Below are 19,279 nucleotides of genomic sequence, written 5' to 3' on the forward strand. Positions count from 1 at the left end.
TATAGGCCAATACATCTAAGGTTAAAGATGTGCTTTCCTTCAACTCAATCCTAACGAGAATTTATTAAAAAGATACATCACTAAAGGAATAAATAACTTCTATGAGAATCTTTACAACTAAGGAAAAGAAAAAACGTTTTTATGAGACAAGGTCTCACTGTGTAATTCAGGCTAGCCTTGAACTCACTCTGCAGCTCAGACTGGTCTCAAACTCAGGTGATCTTCCTGCCTCAGCCTCGGAGTGCTGGGATTATAGGCATGCACCACTATGCATGACTAGGAAAAGAAAAATTTAAAAACAAAATACTTAAAAGTCCTACATCCACACAGGACATAAGGGAGAAACAACCTATGCTCATATTCCAACATTTGGACTCCTACTCAATTTATGTCATGCATAAGATCAACCGCATCTGTATTTTACAGTGTTTACTGAAATTATTTATGCTTAGAATTTCAAATTCTAGGAGAATCAAAAAACTATGAACCATCCCAGCTAACTACTCTTCACAAAATAAATAACCCAGAGCTGATCATATATTTTCTGATAAAGCTTGTACAATCTTACAAAGTTAAATAGGCTCTAATTTCTATAGCTCTATTCTGAATATTAATCTCTGAATATACTCCAATCAAATTATTTTAAATAACAAGCAGAAAAAATGTATGGTAGGGAGCATCTGTGCTTGTCTAGTGATTGGGAGGCAGGATATAATTTAAGAATGGGAAGGCAACCTATGATCTGACTGTAAATATTTCAGATTTCAGTGTGACAACATGGTATGTTTTAAATGTCAATTTATTAGCAAAATGGTCATCAAAATAAGGAGGAAACCCCCCCCCCCAGTTCTCTCCTTTTGGAGAAAAGACTTCAAGAGCAATTGGATATAAAGACTCTGAATCACAATGGCAAAATAGAAACGCTGAACCAACGGTCTCTTTAATAAGACACAAGTGAACCAAAGGCCCTGATGCCAAGTCCTGCTTCTTATGTAACATACTTCAAAGAAGGTTCGTGAGAAGAGGGTCAACAATTACTCTGTGAATTATTTATACAATGCTATAAATTAATTATAATAAAAGAATCACTGTATATAAAACACTTGTTGTGAAGTTCTCCAATAGAATGGGGAGCCTAAGAAAATCATCCAGTCACTGCAACAGTGAAAGCAGTAGTTAGGATCTGGCTGAAGAAATGGTCAGCATCACCATGGGATGGTCTTATTCTAACACGCAGAAAAGAAGGTGGCACTGACTGCACCCTTTGTGTCCTTCAGGGTAGACAGGAGACCAGAAAGCTAATTCTATTTAAAAACAAGCAAAAGGTACAAACACATTTGTTATTCATAGCTTGCTGCACAGATATTATTGGTTCTCCTGAATAATCAGATCAGTTCTTTGTTTTTCAGGCAATGACTTCACAGCCTGTGGACTGTCTTGGATTCCCTATTTGGTCTCTAGGATCTCCACCATAGGGAGGACAGAGGCCAACTGTAGATAAGGTAAAAGAAAAAGCTCTTTGAGCTCTGATTCAACGTGGCAAAATATTTAACTAGGAAGACACAAAAACAAGTGTCAACAATAAGATTTCTGATTAGCTATCCACTTTAATTACCTATGCAACTCTTATTATTCTCATTTGTGGTGGTCATGCTTAAAGTTCAATTATTAAATGTATTTGCTTATAAAAATAAGCCAGTCACAAACCTCATATGAGGATCATCAGCTCCCACACTTACAGAGGCTATTTCATTCTTTATATGATTTTATTTACCAAAACTTTTAAGTTGTGCTTCACATAAATTTAGAAAAAAAGGAAATTTTCTTTAACTTACAAATTTTTCTATTTCAAAGTCTTTATAGCATTGCCACAAAAGAAAATGAAAACAAAAACAAAGGAGAGGGTTACATATATCAAGTGAGGAGATACCTATGTGAGACTTCAAGTTGCCTACTTAAAATGCAAACTAAGACTTGACTGCATTTCATTATTCCAAAAGATTATAAGCTGGATGACTCTGAAGCCAGTGCAAAACAAGTACTCCTTTGACAAATAAAGTATATAAATGCATGTGAGTATACATATATACAAAACAAAAATCTTTTGCTACCTTAATTTTGAAATTCTCTGAATATGTCTTCTTTTTAATGCAATGTTTTCAGTAGACAAATGTAAACCAGTTAAGGAATAACTGTTTTTATTTTACATTCCTTTTATAGATTTCTTCCTTTGGTAGGTTTGTTTGGAAGCAGGTTTTACTAACATGTTTAAGATGAATAGCCTCTGGAATTTTAAGGAATGCTGCCACATACTAAAATAGCCATCGCCATCCACAGGGGGAAAAAAAATTAGAATAGTTTCAGGGAAATCAACACTGACAGTTGTTGCCACCCATAATAGATAAACACATTAGCCAGGCTCTGGCTGTTAAAATAGAAAATCCAAAGTAAACAGCAGTTGTAAAAAGAAGCTTTTATGTAAACAGTACTAGTTCAAACAGTGGTCTATGCCAACCTTCCTTCTGCCTAAAAACCCATTACAGATGCTTGACTTCTGATTGCAAAATAATCTGTGGTTAAGCAGCAGAGCCCTCCAGATTGTTTATATATCAAATCAAACACATTATTAGGTTGCAGATACTAATTTCAAGATACTGCTTGTACTCAGGGCTCATAAATCAATTAAGCATATAATCTGGAAAATTTGCCAGGGTTGGAAAAATTTTCAATTAGAATAAAGTGAGCACAGCTCCACATTTTACCAGGTCTTCTTCCTATTTCCTCAGATTATAGGCCCATTTTTACTCTCACACTTGCCTCAGAGTTAAGGTGGTCATCCCCATCTCTGTAATTCTTCCCTAAATTGATGCATGTTGGTTCAAGACTTTAACTCACATTAGCTAGAGCTATGTTTTTTAATATACAGCTTGAATATTTTTGAGATCAAGGATGCCACAGTGATAGTGATCTCTTGATTGAAAGCTCTACAAGAAGTGTAATGGGCAAAGCAAGCAAGAGACATAAGGCCTAGAGATGAAAAAGAAAGAAAGAAATGGAAGTTAGGCAGTACGTTTTAGCTAGGAAACTCTCCTGAAACAGCTTGATTACAATGTAATTTCTGTTCAGTTTCTTGGAAAGTTAACAGTAATATTCCAAAATCAGACTCCAATAATGGCTACCAGGGAGAACCTTCTTCTATTAGTACTTAATATTCCATTGTACTCAGTTTGTGAAATATTTTCACACAGAGAAGCTATGTGCCTTACACAAAAACTTCCCAAGTAGATGTTATCCCTGCTTGATAGACAAGGAATCTGATGGTTGGTGAGGCTAACGACTGCTCACAATTGCCAACTTGGAAGCAATAGAGAGGACACAGATTCAGGTCTGCTGAAGCCAGATCCAGGGTACATCCCGACAAGCTGCCTCTAGATCCTCTATTACAAGGCTCTCCGGATGTGGCCAGTGTTGAGGTTTAAAAAGCAATAGGGAAAATCGATTGAATGACTCACTTTTCAGAGTTGCATTAAGTTTTTCAGGCCACTGGGGTACAATTTACTAAATTACCTCTTCTAGAACACTAAATAGTACCCTAGTGAGTCAAAGAGTAAATGCACCTCTGAAAAGTGAGCCATTTATTCCATTCTTCCCTGTAGTATCAGATGTAATATGTCCCCTATGACAGAAATATTAACCCATTTCCATTAAAAACTCAAGCAACTGTCCAACAGTAGATAAAATGACTATGGTGAAGCTTTGAGGGATGGGGACAGATGACAAAAGTCTCTCTTCTATAATCCTGCCCACAATGCCATCGAAAAGCCAACATGAACTTATGTGAAAATACTTGTTTTTCATCCACTGGAGATTAATTTTAATCTTAAGACTTCAAAATAGAATAAAAATATTCAAAGCTGACAGTGTTCAGGAAGGAAGTGGACAGGCTATCACAGTAACCGCTTTCACCCTGCACTATGTACAGAAAACTAAGCTCAAAACGTTCACTTTACTTACCTAACAAGCTGCTATCACAAGCAGCTGGTCTTCCACAAACATTATGCTCTAGTCTACTCCTTCCTGAAGACAAAAATTTCTTGGCTGAAAAGTCCTTACTTACTCCTTATTACTCCTTTCTTATCTCCAGATGCCTCAGAATACATTTTTGAGTTGCTTTAGGAACAGCTCCTGAGGATTTAACATGTGTGTGATACGTTAATGAGCCAAACTTTTAAGTCTTCAGCGCTGTTAGTCCCTTACTCTTCTGGAAGATGGCTATGCAATGAAAATAAGACAACTTTAATTTAAGAATCATCCAGCTTCTAATTAAACTGCCATAGGCAGCTGGTTGGATAAGTTTTAATCAGTTTCAATCACCTATTGATTGGTATAGTGAAGCCTAAAAAATTAAAAGTAAAAGATGATTGGGGAATTGTCCCATCTCAGAACAACAGTAGAGGCCTCTGTAAATAACTCCTCTTTTAACCATCAGCTAAATGAACACTTCAATACTGCAGTACAAAGTCTTCTGCAAAATTACTTTAACTAACAAGCAGAAATTTATCAGCTTCAGCCAAAATCAATGCTGAAATCAATTTGAACACTAGTTGTGTCTAAAGGGGCTCATTGGCAATTTAGGGAAATTACACCATGTAAATGCCTGTGCTTTAATTGAACAGTTTCATCAACTAGGCTGTGATTGCTGTCCATTCATTTATTTACTTTCGCTGCAGCTACCATTCTGCAAAGGAATGCCTTTTGTCAGGCTGGAGAGAGGCACTTTATCTTCATTTTGTGGACTTGTGTGCATAACAGAGCTCATGGAATGGGAATATCATGACTAGGGTCACGATAAACCAAGAGATACCTTTTCCTTTAACATAAAAATTGAACAACACAAGCTACCCTCACACCTGTACCACCTGGGGACCGTCATCTTTAAAACAGTAACAAGGAGGAATGGAAATGACTTCCCTGCACATGGCATGGTACCCCCATTTAAAAGAGCAAAATTGGAAAGTGTTCTTTTTGTGACTATCATGTGTATTTTGAGGTTTCTTTGGTGACTCCCAGTAATATATAAACTGTTAGGATGTTCTTCAAATGAGGCGACATTTTGCTTTACAGACTCCTCTGACATCAGTTAAGAAGATGCTTGTCCAATCCATCTACGACAGTAAAGTACATAAATGGCAAATATGTTTTTAAAGTAAGATAAACGGGAGGAAAAAGTGCGGAAGGGTCTATATGAGAGGAGAAGACTCTCTCTATAAAGAATGGCTTTATAAAGATCAGTGAGCCCAAAAGATTAACAAGATCCAGAGATGGTTTAGACACACACATTTTACACTCACAAAATCAGGGTGATGAAAAACACCAAAGACAGATTTCCAGAGAATCATATGCTGAAGTGACAGAAGTTCAGAGTTCCACATTAACATTTCTGACCCTGAATTTATCCATTTCTGCAAAGAGTACACACTCCAGGCAGAGAGACCGGAAGGCAGACAGCTGTTTGTTCATATGGGTGCTCTGAAAGGTATGTGAGCCTGATGCAAAAAATAAAAACCCAAAATACAGCTGTAGTCTCTTTGCCAGAAAATGCTGACAGAAATTCTTAGGCTCGTACATACTATGCTGACTTCAAGCTCCGCATTGAATTAAAAATCAGTTACTCACTAGGAAAAGCATTGGGAAGGCACTAGGAAATAATACAGCCTGGATTTCCCTGGTTGTCCTAACCCTGATTCGCCCTTGAATCCTCAGTAAAACCCACTTATGAGGATGGTGATCCCTGCTGCACTCAGCTGATGCCTGTGCCGCTGGGGGACAATACAGGACCCGTGATGAGATGGTGACCCATGGTGGAAATGAAAATGTGGGCACTGTGACTCCAGCATTCCTTAGTCATGGATGGATTAGGGCATGTGCTGGGGGGGCTGCTCATTCACCCTTTCTGTCAGATACCCTAGCTACCGTGTTCTGCAAACATTCACTAAGAATTACCTTCAAAAAAGCTGAAAGCTGGAAGAAATAGTGCACACAAATTTAATCCAGAGTATGTGTTTGTGGTAAAAATGCATTCTGTAATTTTATTCCATAGTGTTTTTTTAAACATTATAAAATTTCATTGGCTATACTTTTCGTCACTGAGATAATAAAAAGTATATTTTATTCATTGTTTTTAGATAACTCTTCTGAAAACTTAATTATGGCTTAATCAGACCTTTATGTTTATTGATTAAGTCTACTGTTACATTTTGCTGCTACAGTTAGTAGTTGTAATAGAATCAGTATGTTTGAGAACCTTACATAATACACATTTTCCAAATACACTAAGCTTGTTAAAATGCTATATTGATTGGGCCTGAAAGCAAGTTCTAATTTTGTCTGAACATTTTCTCAATTCATTATTTGAATTCACAGAATAAAAACCATGAACTACACTTTTAGCAACAATATTACACACTTCTTCTTTCTTTTTGTATTTTTACAATGAAAACTACAAGAATTTTACGGTTAAGTGGGCAACATAATTCAAAGTCACATTTAAAAAGCAAATTAATGTTTAAAAAAATGAGGGGAGATGGGAAAGAGGAGTAGAAAAATGCTGTAATATGTATATGTACCAATTCCTCCAAATGAATGTAATCGTTATATAATCAAATATATACTAATTTAAAAAAGAAACCAAAAAAGTTTTTAAAGAAACTATGCCTAATATCTAAAACCTAAACTCCTATTACTACTTCTCTAATTCAGTAACCTCCTCCTCCAATTCAGTGTTAGTGTACAAATCAGAACCTAAACATATTTCATTCCAGTAAGGGAGCAATTTAACAGAAACATGGTCTCTTACATGAAAATAACCAATGACACAGCAAAGAAAAAAAATTGTAGCAGAAAGTTATACACCGTAAATGCCTTTTGGACTTTCCACTGAATTATTTTCCAAAAAAAGCAATTTAAGTAAATGCCCTAGATGCTACGGTATACAAATATTTGCTTGTGAGATATGCCAACCAAGAGACTACAATTTCAAACACATCAAATACTGCAAAATAGCTTTAAAATTTTAGCATGCCTTAAAATTTAGGAAATGTACCACCTCTGTTAGCACAATCACACAATTAATCACACAATTAATTCAACTGTTGGTCCTAAATTTGTGGTAAGAACACCCAAAGGATAGACCAGACAGGGAGCTAAACTGCAATAATTTTGATGGCCAAGGAATGGCTGTGTTAAAATCTACTAACAAGTTTCTAAAATTAAATTCTGGATGGGGCTCATCACTGACTTGTTCAGAATTACACCAGAATTTATATCTTACATCTGAAAATAATTTGGGTAAATATTAAAAAACTCAGAAGAGAAGGAAAGGAAAGGAAAATGAAGGAAAACCCCAGCTTGTGTGTGAGGAGACCTGAGTCCTATTCCTGACTTGACCTTGGGCGTGCTGTTTAATGCTTTTTTCTTTCTTACTGGTAAAGTGCAGGTAACAGTATCTTTTTAGCGAAGACTAAAAAAAAGACTCAGTATTCCCAGGCCCTACCCATCACTCCACTCTCCCCCAAATACTCTCCTCCAGCTACGCTGGCCTGGACACAGCACCCTTGTACCCTAGTGGGGCTCCTTCCTGAGTAGGTCCTTCAGCCTGGAAGGCTGAATTATTTCCCAGATTACCCCAGAGCTGACTCTTTCCTGTCCTTTGGGTCTCAGCTCAGACACTACCTCAATAAGCCTTCTCCAAGCACCTCTTCTGCATCCTTTACAGCACTGGCGAGGTCTGCTAACGTCTTACGCCCATAATGAAGTCTTTACTGTCATCTGCGTGCTGAGCTCCAAGAACATGGGAACCATGACTGTCTTCCTCACCACTGTTCCCACATGCGAACAACAAATGAATCAATGGATATACAATAAGATAAAATTGAAATAAACAGAACCAAACAATACTTGACACAAGATTTTAATGGCTGCTGAGTGATAAATTTAATGTGGGACTTTCAACTGGGGAGAAGGTTGTGAGGTAACTCATGCCTAGTGAGGAAGTCTTTTCTCGGCAGTTCAGAACAGCCAGGTCACTCTGCTCACAGTAGGGGACCTGATTAGAGCTGCCAGAGCCACTCTGTGACAGACAGCACTTTGTGTCATCCTTGGACTGTGAAGGCTGCCTCTGCAGGGTAGTCCCTAAAACACTAAGTGCCTCATTTAGGTAAGGCCTCACCACCAAAAGGACCCAGACTGACTCTTCTAGGGAGGACTCTCCAGTGGGACGCAGTAGGAAGAGGACAATACTCACACTAATCACAGGCAGACTTGTAGAGATGTTCGAGACAGCCAGTGCAGTCTAGCCTTCAGGATGACACAAAGCCACAAGGATACCCTTGGCATTTTAAGTCAGCTGTCATGGAACTCTGACTTTCCTTCCATCAGGGATAAGCCGATTCCTTCAACTTCACTGCTCAAGCTCAATTTCCACTTTCATCATGAGGCCTTTCTAACTCTTTCTGAGGAAGGAGCTAAGTTATCACTCCGTCCTCTACCCCAAGGCTGGTCCCCTACACTCACAGATGTACAGCCCCGGCTATAAGGTCCTGTACCTACCGTGGCCAGAACTTAGCCACCTTGTTGGACGCACAGCCCTTGACACTCTGCATACTTGGAAGCTGGCGGTTCATTAAGTGATGAAGTGGCACAATTCCCAGGCACTATGGCCTGTCTACACTCCTCTGCGTGATCTCTGAACTGTCCACATCTCTCTGCTAACTCAACACCCAAAAGAGACCCATGAGCCCAAAATGGCACAACACAGGATGGAAGCAAACCCTGGCATTACACACTCCTCGTGAAGCTGGAGAAGAGATTTGCAAGTGCACACTAGATCTCTCCTACCCTATAATAACAGATGTGTGCCAAAGCAATGTTTATCTGTTCATAACCACTTCTGCTGGGGGTACGAAATTTCTTAGTAAAGAAAACATTTTATTAAAATATTAGAAAGAAGTCTTGCCATTTTGAAATTATTTTCCCTGAAAGGAGATGGTGCTGAAACACTTAGATTCAGCAAATTCTTACTTGAAATATTACCATAATGTATTGATTTTTACCACACTCAATTGACTGAAAAGTTGTTTGTATAGCAATATTGGCCAAACCAATACACTAGAACAATTTTGTTACTCATAGTAATCAAGTGCATTTCTAAAGTATAATTATACTGTCATAAAAATAAAGCCAAGACACGCTTTTCCAAGCAATAAAACTACTGGGGCTATAAAGTATGGAGCAGAAAAGGCTAAATAAATCAGATTTTTTAAAATGAAATTTAGTGTCTTTCAAAAACACCACCATTTCCTTTTCCTTCCCTTAAGCTATGGATAGCAAAAAATGATCAATACTTTAATCTCAATAAACTATTTCAATAATAGTTAATTTGTGTGGAAACAAAGTCTAAAAATCTCTGCTTAGCGACCTGTGACATCCTGTCACCTTGGTTAGATGCCAATAACCCATCATTGCCATAATGGATACGAGCATATGTGAACTTACAGGAATGAGAAGGTTTGACGGGAGCAAAGGCAGGAAAGGTGTAGAGGGAAAATAATAGCACAGGTCTTTTCTTTAGATTCTAATCAATACAACACACATTACAGTATGAAACAAACCTGTAACAGCAAATACTGAGAGATGGAGAGAAGGGAACATAAATAATTGATTTCATTTGACAAATACCCATTGATTTTCTGAAAACATTAATATCCTTGCTTGTCACATGATATTATAATGCAATCCAGCCATACATAAGTATTTAATTTTGCATTAGGGTGATGTCTTGTTTGCTTGTTTAAAATATGATCTTGGCAGCAAGGAAAAAGCTCTTCATCTGATTGGAAATTTAAAGTCAAAATAAATCAAACAATCACCTAGTGCTTGAGTCAATATCAAAACCATTTGAAAACCATTCTTAATGTATATGATGCATGTCAAGGAAGAAACACAAAGGAGTGGGGCCACTGACCCAGTCATTAGAGAAACTGGGCCCAGGCCACTGTTAACTATTTTGCTCTGATACCTTGAGGCTTGATGATGAAAGAGGAAGCCTGTTTCCCGGGTGCTCTGTGGTTCTCAGTGCAGTCATGTTTTGCTCAACAACAGGACACATCCTGAGAAAGGTGCATTAGTCTATCTTGTCTTTGTGCAAACATAGCAGCATGTACGCACATGACTAGGCAATGTAACTGATGGAATCACTCTGTTTTACATATGGTCCATCCTGACCAAAATGGTGTCATTTGACAGAGGACTATATTTCCACCATCAATAATGGTTCTCATGGCTGGGCATGGTGCTGCATGCCTATAATGCCAGCACTGGAGAAGCTGAGGCAGAAGGATCGCCATGAATTGGTTGCAGCCTGCACTACACAGACAGACTCTCCCTGTCTCTAAAAAAAAGAGAATAGTTCTTAGTATGTTTTTCAGGAATCCCATGTCTTGAAATATTTTACTAAGATTTAATAAGATAACTCATATAATTTCTCATTTTACATAAATGACCATCAGGGCTTTTATTTAACCTTAAATTCTCATTAAATAAATCATATTCCTGTGATAAATGAACGTATTTCCAACCTCCAAACATAAATTTTTTTAGTTGATCTCTACAGTCATAGCACAAGAGCAGAAGACAATTTTGACATTTGATATGATTTTAGTTACTATGTCCAAGGACCATCCCCAGAGCACTGCCCAATAAATGTCACTTAAAATAGGTAAGAAAAGCCAGACATAGTGCACAAGCCTATAATCCCAGCACTGAAGAAAGCTGAAGCAAGAAGATCCCAAGTTCAAGCTCCTGCAGAGCAACTTAACAGAATCTCATGTCAAAATAAAGAAGAAAAAAGACTTGGGTGCCAGGTCTACAGTAGAGCACTCCTAGATTTGATCCCCAGTGCCAGAAAAAAGACAACAGAAAGCAAGAAACTAACACCTCTGAAACTTACTAGCTCTTCTAACTGTCCCTAGATAGTAATTCTTAAGTAAAGCATATATCCCATTTTTAAAATGCCATTTGGGCAACACAGGCCACCCATTATATCATACAACATTCTCCTGAAAGTCTAGACTGGATTTTTCACTGTACACAGGAAAGAGTGAGAAGCGGAAAATTCACTGCTGTTCCCATGTCTGGAAACTGAAATACATGGTCAGAACACTGATAATTTGAATCCTGGCTTGAATAATCTGCACTGAGGAAAAAATAATATAAACGATGATTCTTTGGTGACTGTTGGTCAACGTGGCAGAGTTTAATCCTAAGATTACATATTACCTCACTCAAAATTCAAAACTGGAATGACTGCCCCAAGAAGCGTGCCCAGGAAGCAGAGGGACCGATTGTGGAATCACAGAATGCTTTCCAAATAACTGGGTGTGTTAAGTCATTTCCACTTCAGTGTGACATACTACCCAAGAAAATGAGGACAGTGACAAGCATGGAAGACAACTGGATGCTACAATCTCAAGGTTTTAACATTTTCAAGAGAATTCATCTTCCAAATGTAGCTCATGGAAATCCCTATTCTTCTAGGAATAGCCTCTAAAACTAGCTGAAGACAGTGAGAATTCACCTCAAGAGCCTTCCTAAAATTGGACTCAGAAAACCTCCATTTGCCTTATGCTCATTTCAGCCAGCATGCACCAGGCACCTAAGACCCTACTGGGTACACCACAAAATGCGACGAAACACGGTACACTCTGCATGAGAAACCATAACACCAAGGGCAGTGGTGGCAAACCTACGGCACAGTAGCATAGCCAGCTGTTTGCTGTCACTAAAAGCTTCAAAAAGTTTGCCAGCACCGGCCTTGGGAAAGGACAGAGCACAAAGAAAAGTGATGCTGTATAGAGCTCTGGCTTTGCCCCAGAATGGCAACACGACCCTGCACCCTCGCACCTGCCTGGGAGCAAACGGGCTTTACCTTGTACCAGCTGTCCTACTGCAATCTGAAAATAAATTCTGATAAAAGAGAAAATACTACAAAGCTTTTAGAAAATCACACATGTACGATAATATACAAGATAAAATACTAATCTCTACACAAATAGAGAATAGAAAAACAATTATAATAATAAAAATACAGAATTTCACAGTTAATTCACAACTTTAATTCTATGAGAGGTTTATAAATGTTCCCCAGAAAGACTCCCATGGTCAACCAAGGATAAATAATACAAGGTTTAAATAATTTTCCTATTATCATTCTAACATTACCAGTAATTAACACTTAGTATCTATCACAGTGTGAAACCTTTTGTGGACAATCTCATCTAACTTCACAGCAAACTCATAAGACAGACACTATCATCATCCCTATTTACAGATAGGAAAACTGAGGTAGGAGACATTCTATAACTTGTCCAAGGTCACACAACTAGTTGGTGGCAGATGCAGGATTCAAAATCAGAGCCCTTCATTTAATCACAACATACTGTGTTTCTACTTTCTTGAAGTTTTAAAAATTCACTGTGAACCCTTTAGGGAGAAACAGAACATGTGTCTTTCCTGACTTTTTTTTAATGAACTTGCAGCACTTTGGAAAACGGCTAATAATGAAAATGCACCTATTTGTTTTTCCTAAACTTTCCTTCTTCCTATACTTCAGCTACACATTAGTGTACGACATTTCTTTTATGATCTACATAGCAACAAATTAATAATCCAAGACGTACCAATTTAAAATCACCTGCTTAGGCCTCTCGTGAAGCACAGCAGCTTAGGGGGGGGGCCAGCACAGAATCCACATTACCATCTGGTTTGAATGTCTGAGGCCAAAACTTTATACTACATAACTGCAAAAAACATCTAGACTAGTGTAATAAGAATTTACCAACTACTAAATAAAATATATTGCAATTACACATCACAGCATATGCCTTGCAATGGTCCCATCAAGTAAAGACTGAAATATTAAAGTTTTGCTTTGCACTTATTAGCTTTATTACACTTTATAAGAAAAAAATTAAATAAGCCCATTAGGCAGTTTTGTTACCAATGAGTGGATTTTCCAATATTTTCCTCATCTATTTTATGTAGCATAGCCTCTAATGTAATCATTTTTGTTTGAAAACCCACAGTTTTTATAGTCAACACCATTAAGGTAAACTTAGTGTAGAAGAAATCCAATCATAATACATCAAACAATGTTTTATGAAGACTTTATTAAAGAGGATTTCCATTTTTTGATGATTTTACCATTTCTCTGTACTGAACTAAAAGCCAGAGATAAAACAATACCACAAACTGAAGCCCAGACGAAATGAAGCCCAGTGACTGCTGCCCAGGGGTTATGCATTTAGGTGTGTTCACATTCTTTCTCCTTAGTAATTAGGTGCAAGGGCAGTGCTGCAGCCAAGCTCTAAACAGAAGAGGAACACTGGCATCCAGGAGTTTAAAGTCAATGCAGGCAACATAAGGAGAGCCCATTTCAAAACAAAAACAAAAGCAGAATTATATAGCTCATCAAATAAATGGAATATTTTTTATCAGAACTCTACTATACAAAGTACTAAAATTACCATGATGTTACTACCTACCTTTTGAAAGCAACCACTGCTCAAAACATGTTAATTTTACACTCTCATATTCAGTACCAGTAATCATAGCTAAACGAACCCTTAGTATAAATTGCTGATGCCATTACACATTCTTGTAACTTAAAGACCATGTTCTAAGTACATGTGGAAGAATGATTCCTTTTGACACTGTGGTCCTAATGAAAGAAGCTTTAGCCATGCTTCTCAGCTAAAAACAAAATAAAAAGGGACAAATGGGGGAGTTACTGTTCAATGAGTACAGAATTATACAAAATAAAGAGAATTCAGGAGCTAAATGATGTTGATAGTTGTGTAATGTCAATGTACTTAATGCCACCAAAGTGTACACTTAAAAATGGGTAAGATGGTAAATTCAATGTAACATGTATCTCACCACAATTAAAAGTAATTTTAAGGCAGGGCATGATGAAAAATGCCTGTAACTGCAGTACTTAGGAGGCTGAAGCAGGATGATCACCATGAGTTTGAGGGCAACCTAGACTATCTACTGAGTTCAAAATCAGCTTGGATACACAGTGAGGCCCTCATTCAGAAGCAAAAAAAAAAAAAAAAAAATTAAAACAAAATATAATTCCACATTGTATTTCTTCCTTGGGAAATAAGCATGCTATTTCTACTTCTCTTTAAACTATCCCTTTTATATACACTCATGTTTTAACTTGACAGAGAATTAAAATTTTAAAATCTAAGCTTGGGGGTACAGCACAGTGCTAGAGCACATGTTTAGCATGAACAGGGGCCAGGATTTGAGCCTTAGCATCAAAAAGAAAAAAAAACTTTTAGTATATAAAATATTATGTCTAATAAAAATAATCTGCTGAGGTTTATGTTCCTTCAGGAATGTGTCAGGACAGTAAATTCACAACAGGCCTTCAATTAAGAAATACAAACTAAACATTTGATGAAACAGAAGTTAGAATTCTGCAAAAATGTTTTTGAAGGTAACAAAAGAAATCTAAAGAAATGCTAGAAATCCTTTCTGTTTTATCATATTTGGTTGCCAGCAAAGAAGCTTTCAAAAGAAAAGTTGAAGCCTTGAAAACTTTCAGGGAACTCAAGAGAAGCAAACTGGAGTGCACAGGTTCCTTCGTATTTTCTTTCTATAGAACTTCAGAACAGGGTAAGAAATTCAAGTCAGAGAAGGGGAAAGAGGAGGAAACTTGGAAAAAGGGCTTCCTGGAAGGGATCACTAGCATGATCCAGGAACAGGGCACAGCAGCCTCAGAACTTGGACACGTTAGGCCTCCACCACTCATAGGGAAGACCAAGGATGGAATTAAATGTTTCTCTGAATTCTCAAAGTGGAAGGACTTAACTTCCAAGCCAACTATTCATGATAGTCAAATACGGGAGAAAAAAATTCCAAATATGTGGACATGAGTTGTTAAAGGACTATTTTTAGGAACAAGGACTCACACCCTAGTTAAGCAACCCAAAACCCTTGATGGGTGGCCCTACCAGTTGGCTTTGAAGGAGCTTTGAGCCTCAAAACACTGAATTCTATGCCAAGGCTACATGAACAGATGAAGCGTGTGGAATTTTAGGATAGAACTCTTCATGGCTATACAACAACAGGGCAACTGCTATCTGTATTCATGTGGCTAATCAGGACTTAGAATTCTAAGAACATGAGTAATCAATTAGAGAATAAATTAATTATTTTATAACCCTGAGACTATAGATTAATATCGATGTTAAAATATGTAAGGTAAGAAACACAATCAGAGCGTGATGCAGGGTTAGCGTACACATGGAAAACAGCTCTCTAAAGGAAAGCTTTATTGTTCCCTCAAGGCTTTCTTACAGAGTATGGATTTTTTAATTCCTAGTGGAATATTTTTTATACCATTGCAGACTATTAAGTATCAGATATTACATTATGTATTTTAAACTTTGCACTACTGATGAGAAAGACTTCCCTGTTGAGAGAACTATTTTTTATGGTTAGCATTTTTTAATATGAAAATGAACTCTCCTTTAGGGTAAGATCACTGCAACTAGAATTTGGGAGTTTTATAACTTAACATATTTATCAATGTGTATGGAAATTCTCTAAGGGTAGTGGGGGAAGGAGAAAAAGAAATACAACAAGAAGGAGATTTTTTAATAACTTATAGTGTCAACACAGGGCAGAGCAATGGTATTTATAAGGTTTGGCTTCCACTAGGCATAACTGTCGAAGGGCAAGGGACCAGCATAGGGTGCTAGCAAGTTAAAAAAAAAAAAAAAATAATGGTGTGAAAGAGCAAAGGAAAACATGCATTAAACTTCAGGCTAGTTAAAGGTACACTTGTTAATGATGGACTATTAACTGCTCGCTCATGAGAGATGCAGACTTGGAAATATTAAAAAGGCAATATAAATGCACTTTTCAGGCAATTCTTGAGAAAATAGAAGACACCTTGCAGAATTCTGGATTGAAACCTGGAAATAAAATCTGACGCTGGTGGGCATGTAAAAAGCTTTGCCGTGGAGTCCGTGGATCCCCAGCGCTTGATAAAGGTGGATAGAAAGTTTAAACAAAATTGACTACTTACTTGTAGACAGTGCCTCCGTTGCCATGACCAAGGGTGTCTTGATATCGTATGTCTTGTTCATTCATCTCCACAAGAAAGAAAGAAAAACAGAAAGTGTCATGCCGTGGATGGAAATGTCAAGGAAAAGCAACTCAGGGCCATAAACAACAAGCAGTCTGGGTCATTTCAAGTTCAGCTGCAAGAACGAGAAGATCAATACAACATTTGCTGTCCAATTTATAAAAGACGATACCAAGGGACAAAGTGATGGAAAGTTTAATGACAATTTGTTTGCCTGGGTCATTTCATTAAAGTTTGATAAAAGGTGTCAAAATGGAATGATATAAAATAGCTCAAAAGGGTCAGGTCAGACAGACTGTAAGAAAACAGTCTCTAGCACTGCATATAACCAAGATCAAACAGCACTGCACATACGTAAAGTCGCATCTGAAAAGACAACACACACGCACAGACAACAGCCAGGAATCTAACCCACGATCTGTAAATACATCAGCCACTGGAAACTCCTCAGGTGACCCTAACAGCCAATTATCTGAACAATGTTTATCATTTCCCTGCAAGAGAAAGAATTTTGCTTTGCAAATGGTAAATTAGTGCACAGCTGTAACTGTGCAGAAATCATACTACTGTGATGCAAAAGTGTCAGATAAATATACTTCAAAATGCATGTGTAGTCAAGCATTATCATGCACAAAGGGAAAACTATATACAGAAGTAGTTTTTGTGAACTGGTCACTTTTATAGTACATACATAAAACAGCATGCATTTTCTAAGACTACAAAATCTATTATACTGAAAATACTATATTCATTTTTATCACATCTAGATGGTGAATTATATTAGCACCTACAAAATAATGTCTCAGAGATTTTTGGGGAACTCCTTAAATAATCATTTATCAAATGACTTTAAGACCAGTCAGATTCTATTTGATGCATTGTGAATTTCTATGTACTGGTTCAACTGCTTAAAAATTAACTGTCAACTTTATTCACTAAATAGATTTAATAAAGTATTATTTTCCATATAGTGAAAGCTTGGGAAATGCCATAGTAAACCCTGAAAAAAAAAATCAATTTCCAGGGAATTGCACTGCCTTGCATGGGCAGAAAAGGATGGAGTTTTTAATTCAATATCACTTGGAAAAAAATAGTTTGCTTTCAGACCATTATAGTAAAGCTTTAAATATTTGCTCTACTCCAAACTTCCACCAATTGAATAAAGCCAGGCTTCATTTGTCAAGGGAAATATTTTTCTTCTATAGATTTCTGAAGTTGAAGCTTCAGAGATCTGTGATAATTAGGGGTACATTGCAGGTAACAGAAACAGCTTCCTTTCCAAGCCATTTTGCCAATCCCTAAAAGAGTATCGACAGATTAATGTGGAAAGGCCAATTCAGCACCCAATTTAATTGTAGTACAGCCCAACTGATGCAATTTACAACTGGCTAATTACTATATTTTAAGGTCAGTGAAAAAATGACCTGGCAACTACTTTCTTATTTGAGGGAGATTCTGTTCTTCACTACTTTTATACCACTAACACAGGAAGAAAGAAAAAAAAACCCACCACTTTTAACCTGTATAAAAGAGATGGCATGAAGAAAGCCAGCACTTCAAGTGTCTGGAGTAGAGCTGTTATTTACTTTGCTTTGATCAGTAAAGGATATGTGAACAGCTCTATCCGTTGGCGGGTACAAAGAGGCAACTAGGCCAATTCCCCAAGAAGATGTCTCTAAATAAGGTAAGCATGCCTTCAACGACCTGATTCGTACTATTAACTTGCCTAACATGCTGCACCCTCATTGTGGCTTAAAGCGGATTTCTAGTAGAGAAATTTCACTTCCGGGCTCAAGTGAGTCTCCTGCTTCAACCTTCCGAGTACTAGGTCTACAGGCATGCACTATCGCACCTAAAAATATATTTTTTAAGGGAAAATTAAGAGCCCAGGGACTGATTACTAAAGAAACATTTGAAACATTCATATCTGATCAGAGTGGGCTAATTTTATTGATCTTAGCTATGAAAAATATCACTAAAGGAATTAACGAACAGCTAGTAACACTTTCGCCTTTTTTAGTTGATTAGCATGAAGGCACAGGAATTGTGCTTATTATGAAATGGGGGAGGTGCTACATAAGCCTGCAAAGTACTGAACTTAAGTATTTCAGGTGGGATCAAGAATCAAAGAATTGGGGGCTGGAGATTTAGCTCAGCGGCTTGAGCGCCTGCCTTGCAAGCAGGCAGTCGTGAGTTTGATCCCCAGTACCGGTAAAAAGGAAAAAGACAAAAAAAAAAAAAAAAAAAAAAGAATCAAAGAATTGTCAGTTTTCAGCATTTCATGGCCATTGGTCTAACCTAGTTAGGTTATATAACTCAACATAACAACTAGTCATTACTAATACTCAGCCAGGTGTGCTGAGGCATGCCTGTAATCCCAGTACTCACAAGGCTGAGGCAGGAGAATTGCCACAAGTTTAAGGTTAGCTTGGGCTACACAGTGAGTTCAAGATCAGCCTGAACTATATTGCAAGACCCTGCCTCAAAACAAAACAAAATGACTAGAACTTGATCCTTCAATACACCCATTTCAAAGTGCTCTCTATCCAGAGCCACAGCCCCAGGAAGACAGCCCAACTCCTGGAAGGCACTCACAAGTAAAAGTCCTCTTCATTGCTATGATGTTTGCTTTGAAGAAGAGACACGTTTTTAAAACTACACAGCTTTTTATATTGAAAAGAGGTGAAATAAAGTTTTTTTAATTCATTAAAGATGCAGAAGAGTTTTTAAATGTAGCTCAGGCTTCTTGTTCTAACTAAAAAAAATATAAAAAGCAAACAAGAAGCAAGAAAGGACATGCGAGAGAGGAGGAAAAAAGTCATAATGGTTACAACTGCTACCTGTACCAGCCAAGATAGTGAATGACCTGGAGGAATGACTTATGGATCTCTGCTTACTAAATGAGGCACAGAGACCAAGACAGAAACGGAGACAGCAGCCACCTACAGGCAGTGAGGCCGCATTCGTGTGGGCAGAAGCAGGCACTGAGCAGTTCTGAGCTACCTACACAGTCTCATTTGTGTTTCACTCATCTTACGGGACCTAGAGAGAACTATTAAAATC

The 19,279-nt window shown here is 37.6% G+C and overlaps 1 protein-coding gene across 18 annotated transcripts in view; it reads right to left on the reverse strand.

The window, feature by feature from the left end:
• The window catches only part of Map2k5 (mitogen-activated protein kinase kinase 5), a 246,249-nt gene that overhangs the window by 165,986 nt on the left and 60,984 nt on the right, over nucleotides 1–19,279 (reverse strand). For all 18 annotated transcript variants that reach the window (XR_010050301.1, XR_010050302.1, XM_063257801.1 and 15 more), the window contains one exon: nucleotides 16,157–16,221. Coding sequence is in view for 16 of the 18 variants with exons in the window: in XM_063257801.1 (XP_063113871.1) it covers nucleotides 16,157–16,221 (65 nt within the window). In the remaining 2 variants the exon portion in view is untranslated. The remainder of the gene's footprint in view (nucleotides 1–16,156; nucleotides 16,222–19,279) is intronic.

This window comes from Cavia porcellus, unplaced genomic scaffold, assembly GCF_034190915.1.
Source record: "Cavia porcellus strain 051 isolate PalLab524CR breed Dunkin Hartley unplaced genomic scaffold, mCavPor4.1 scaffold_10, whole genome shotgun sequence".
Taxonomy (NCBI): domain Eukaryota; kingdom Metazoa; phylum Chordata; class Mammalia; order Rodentia; family Caviidae; genus Cavia; species Cavia porcellus.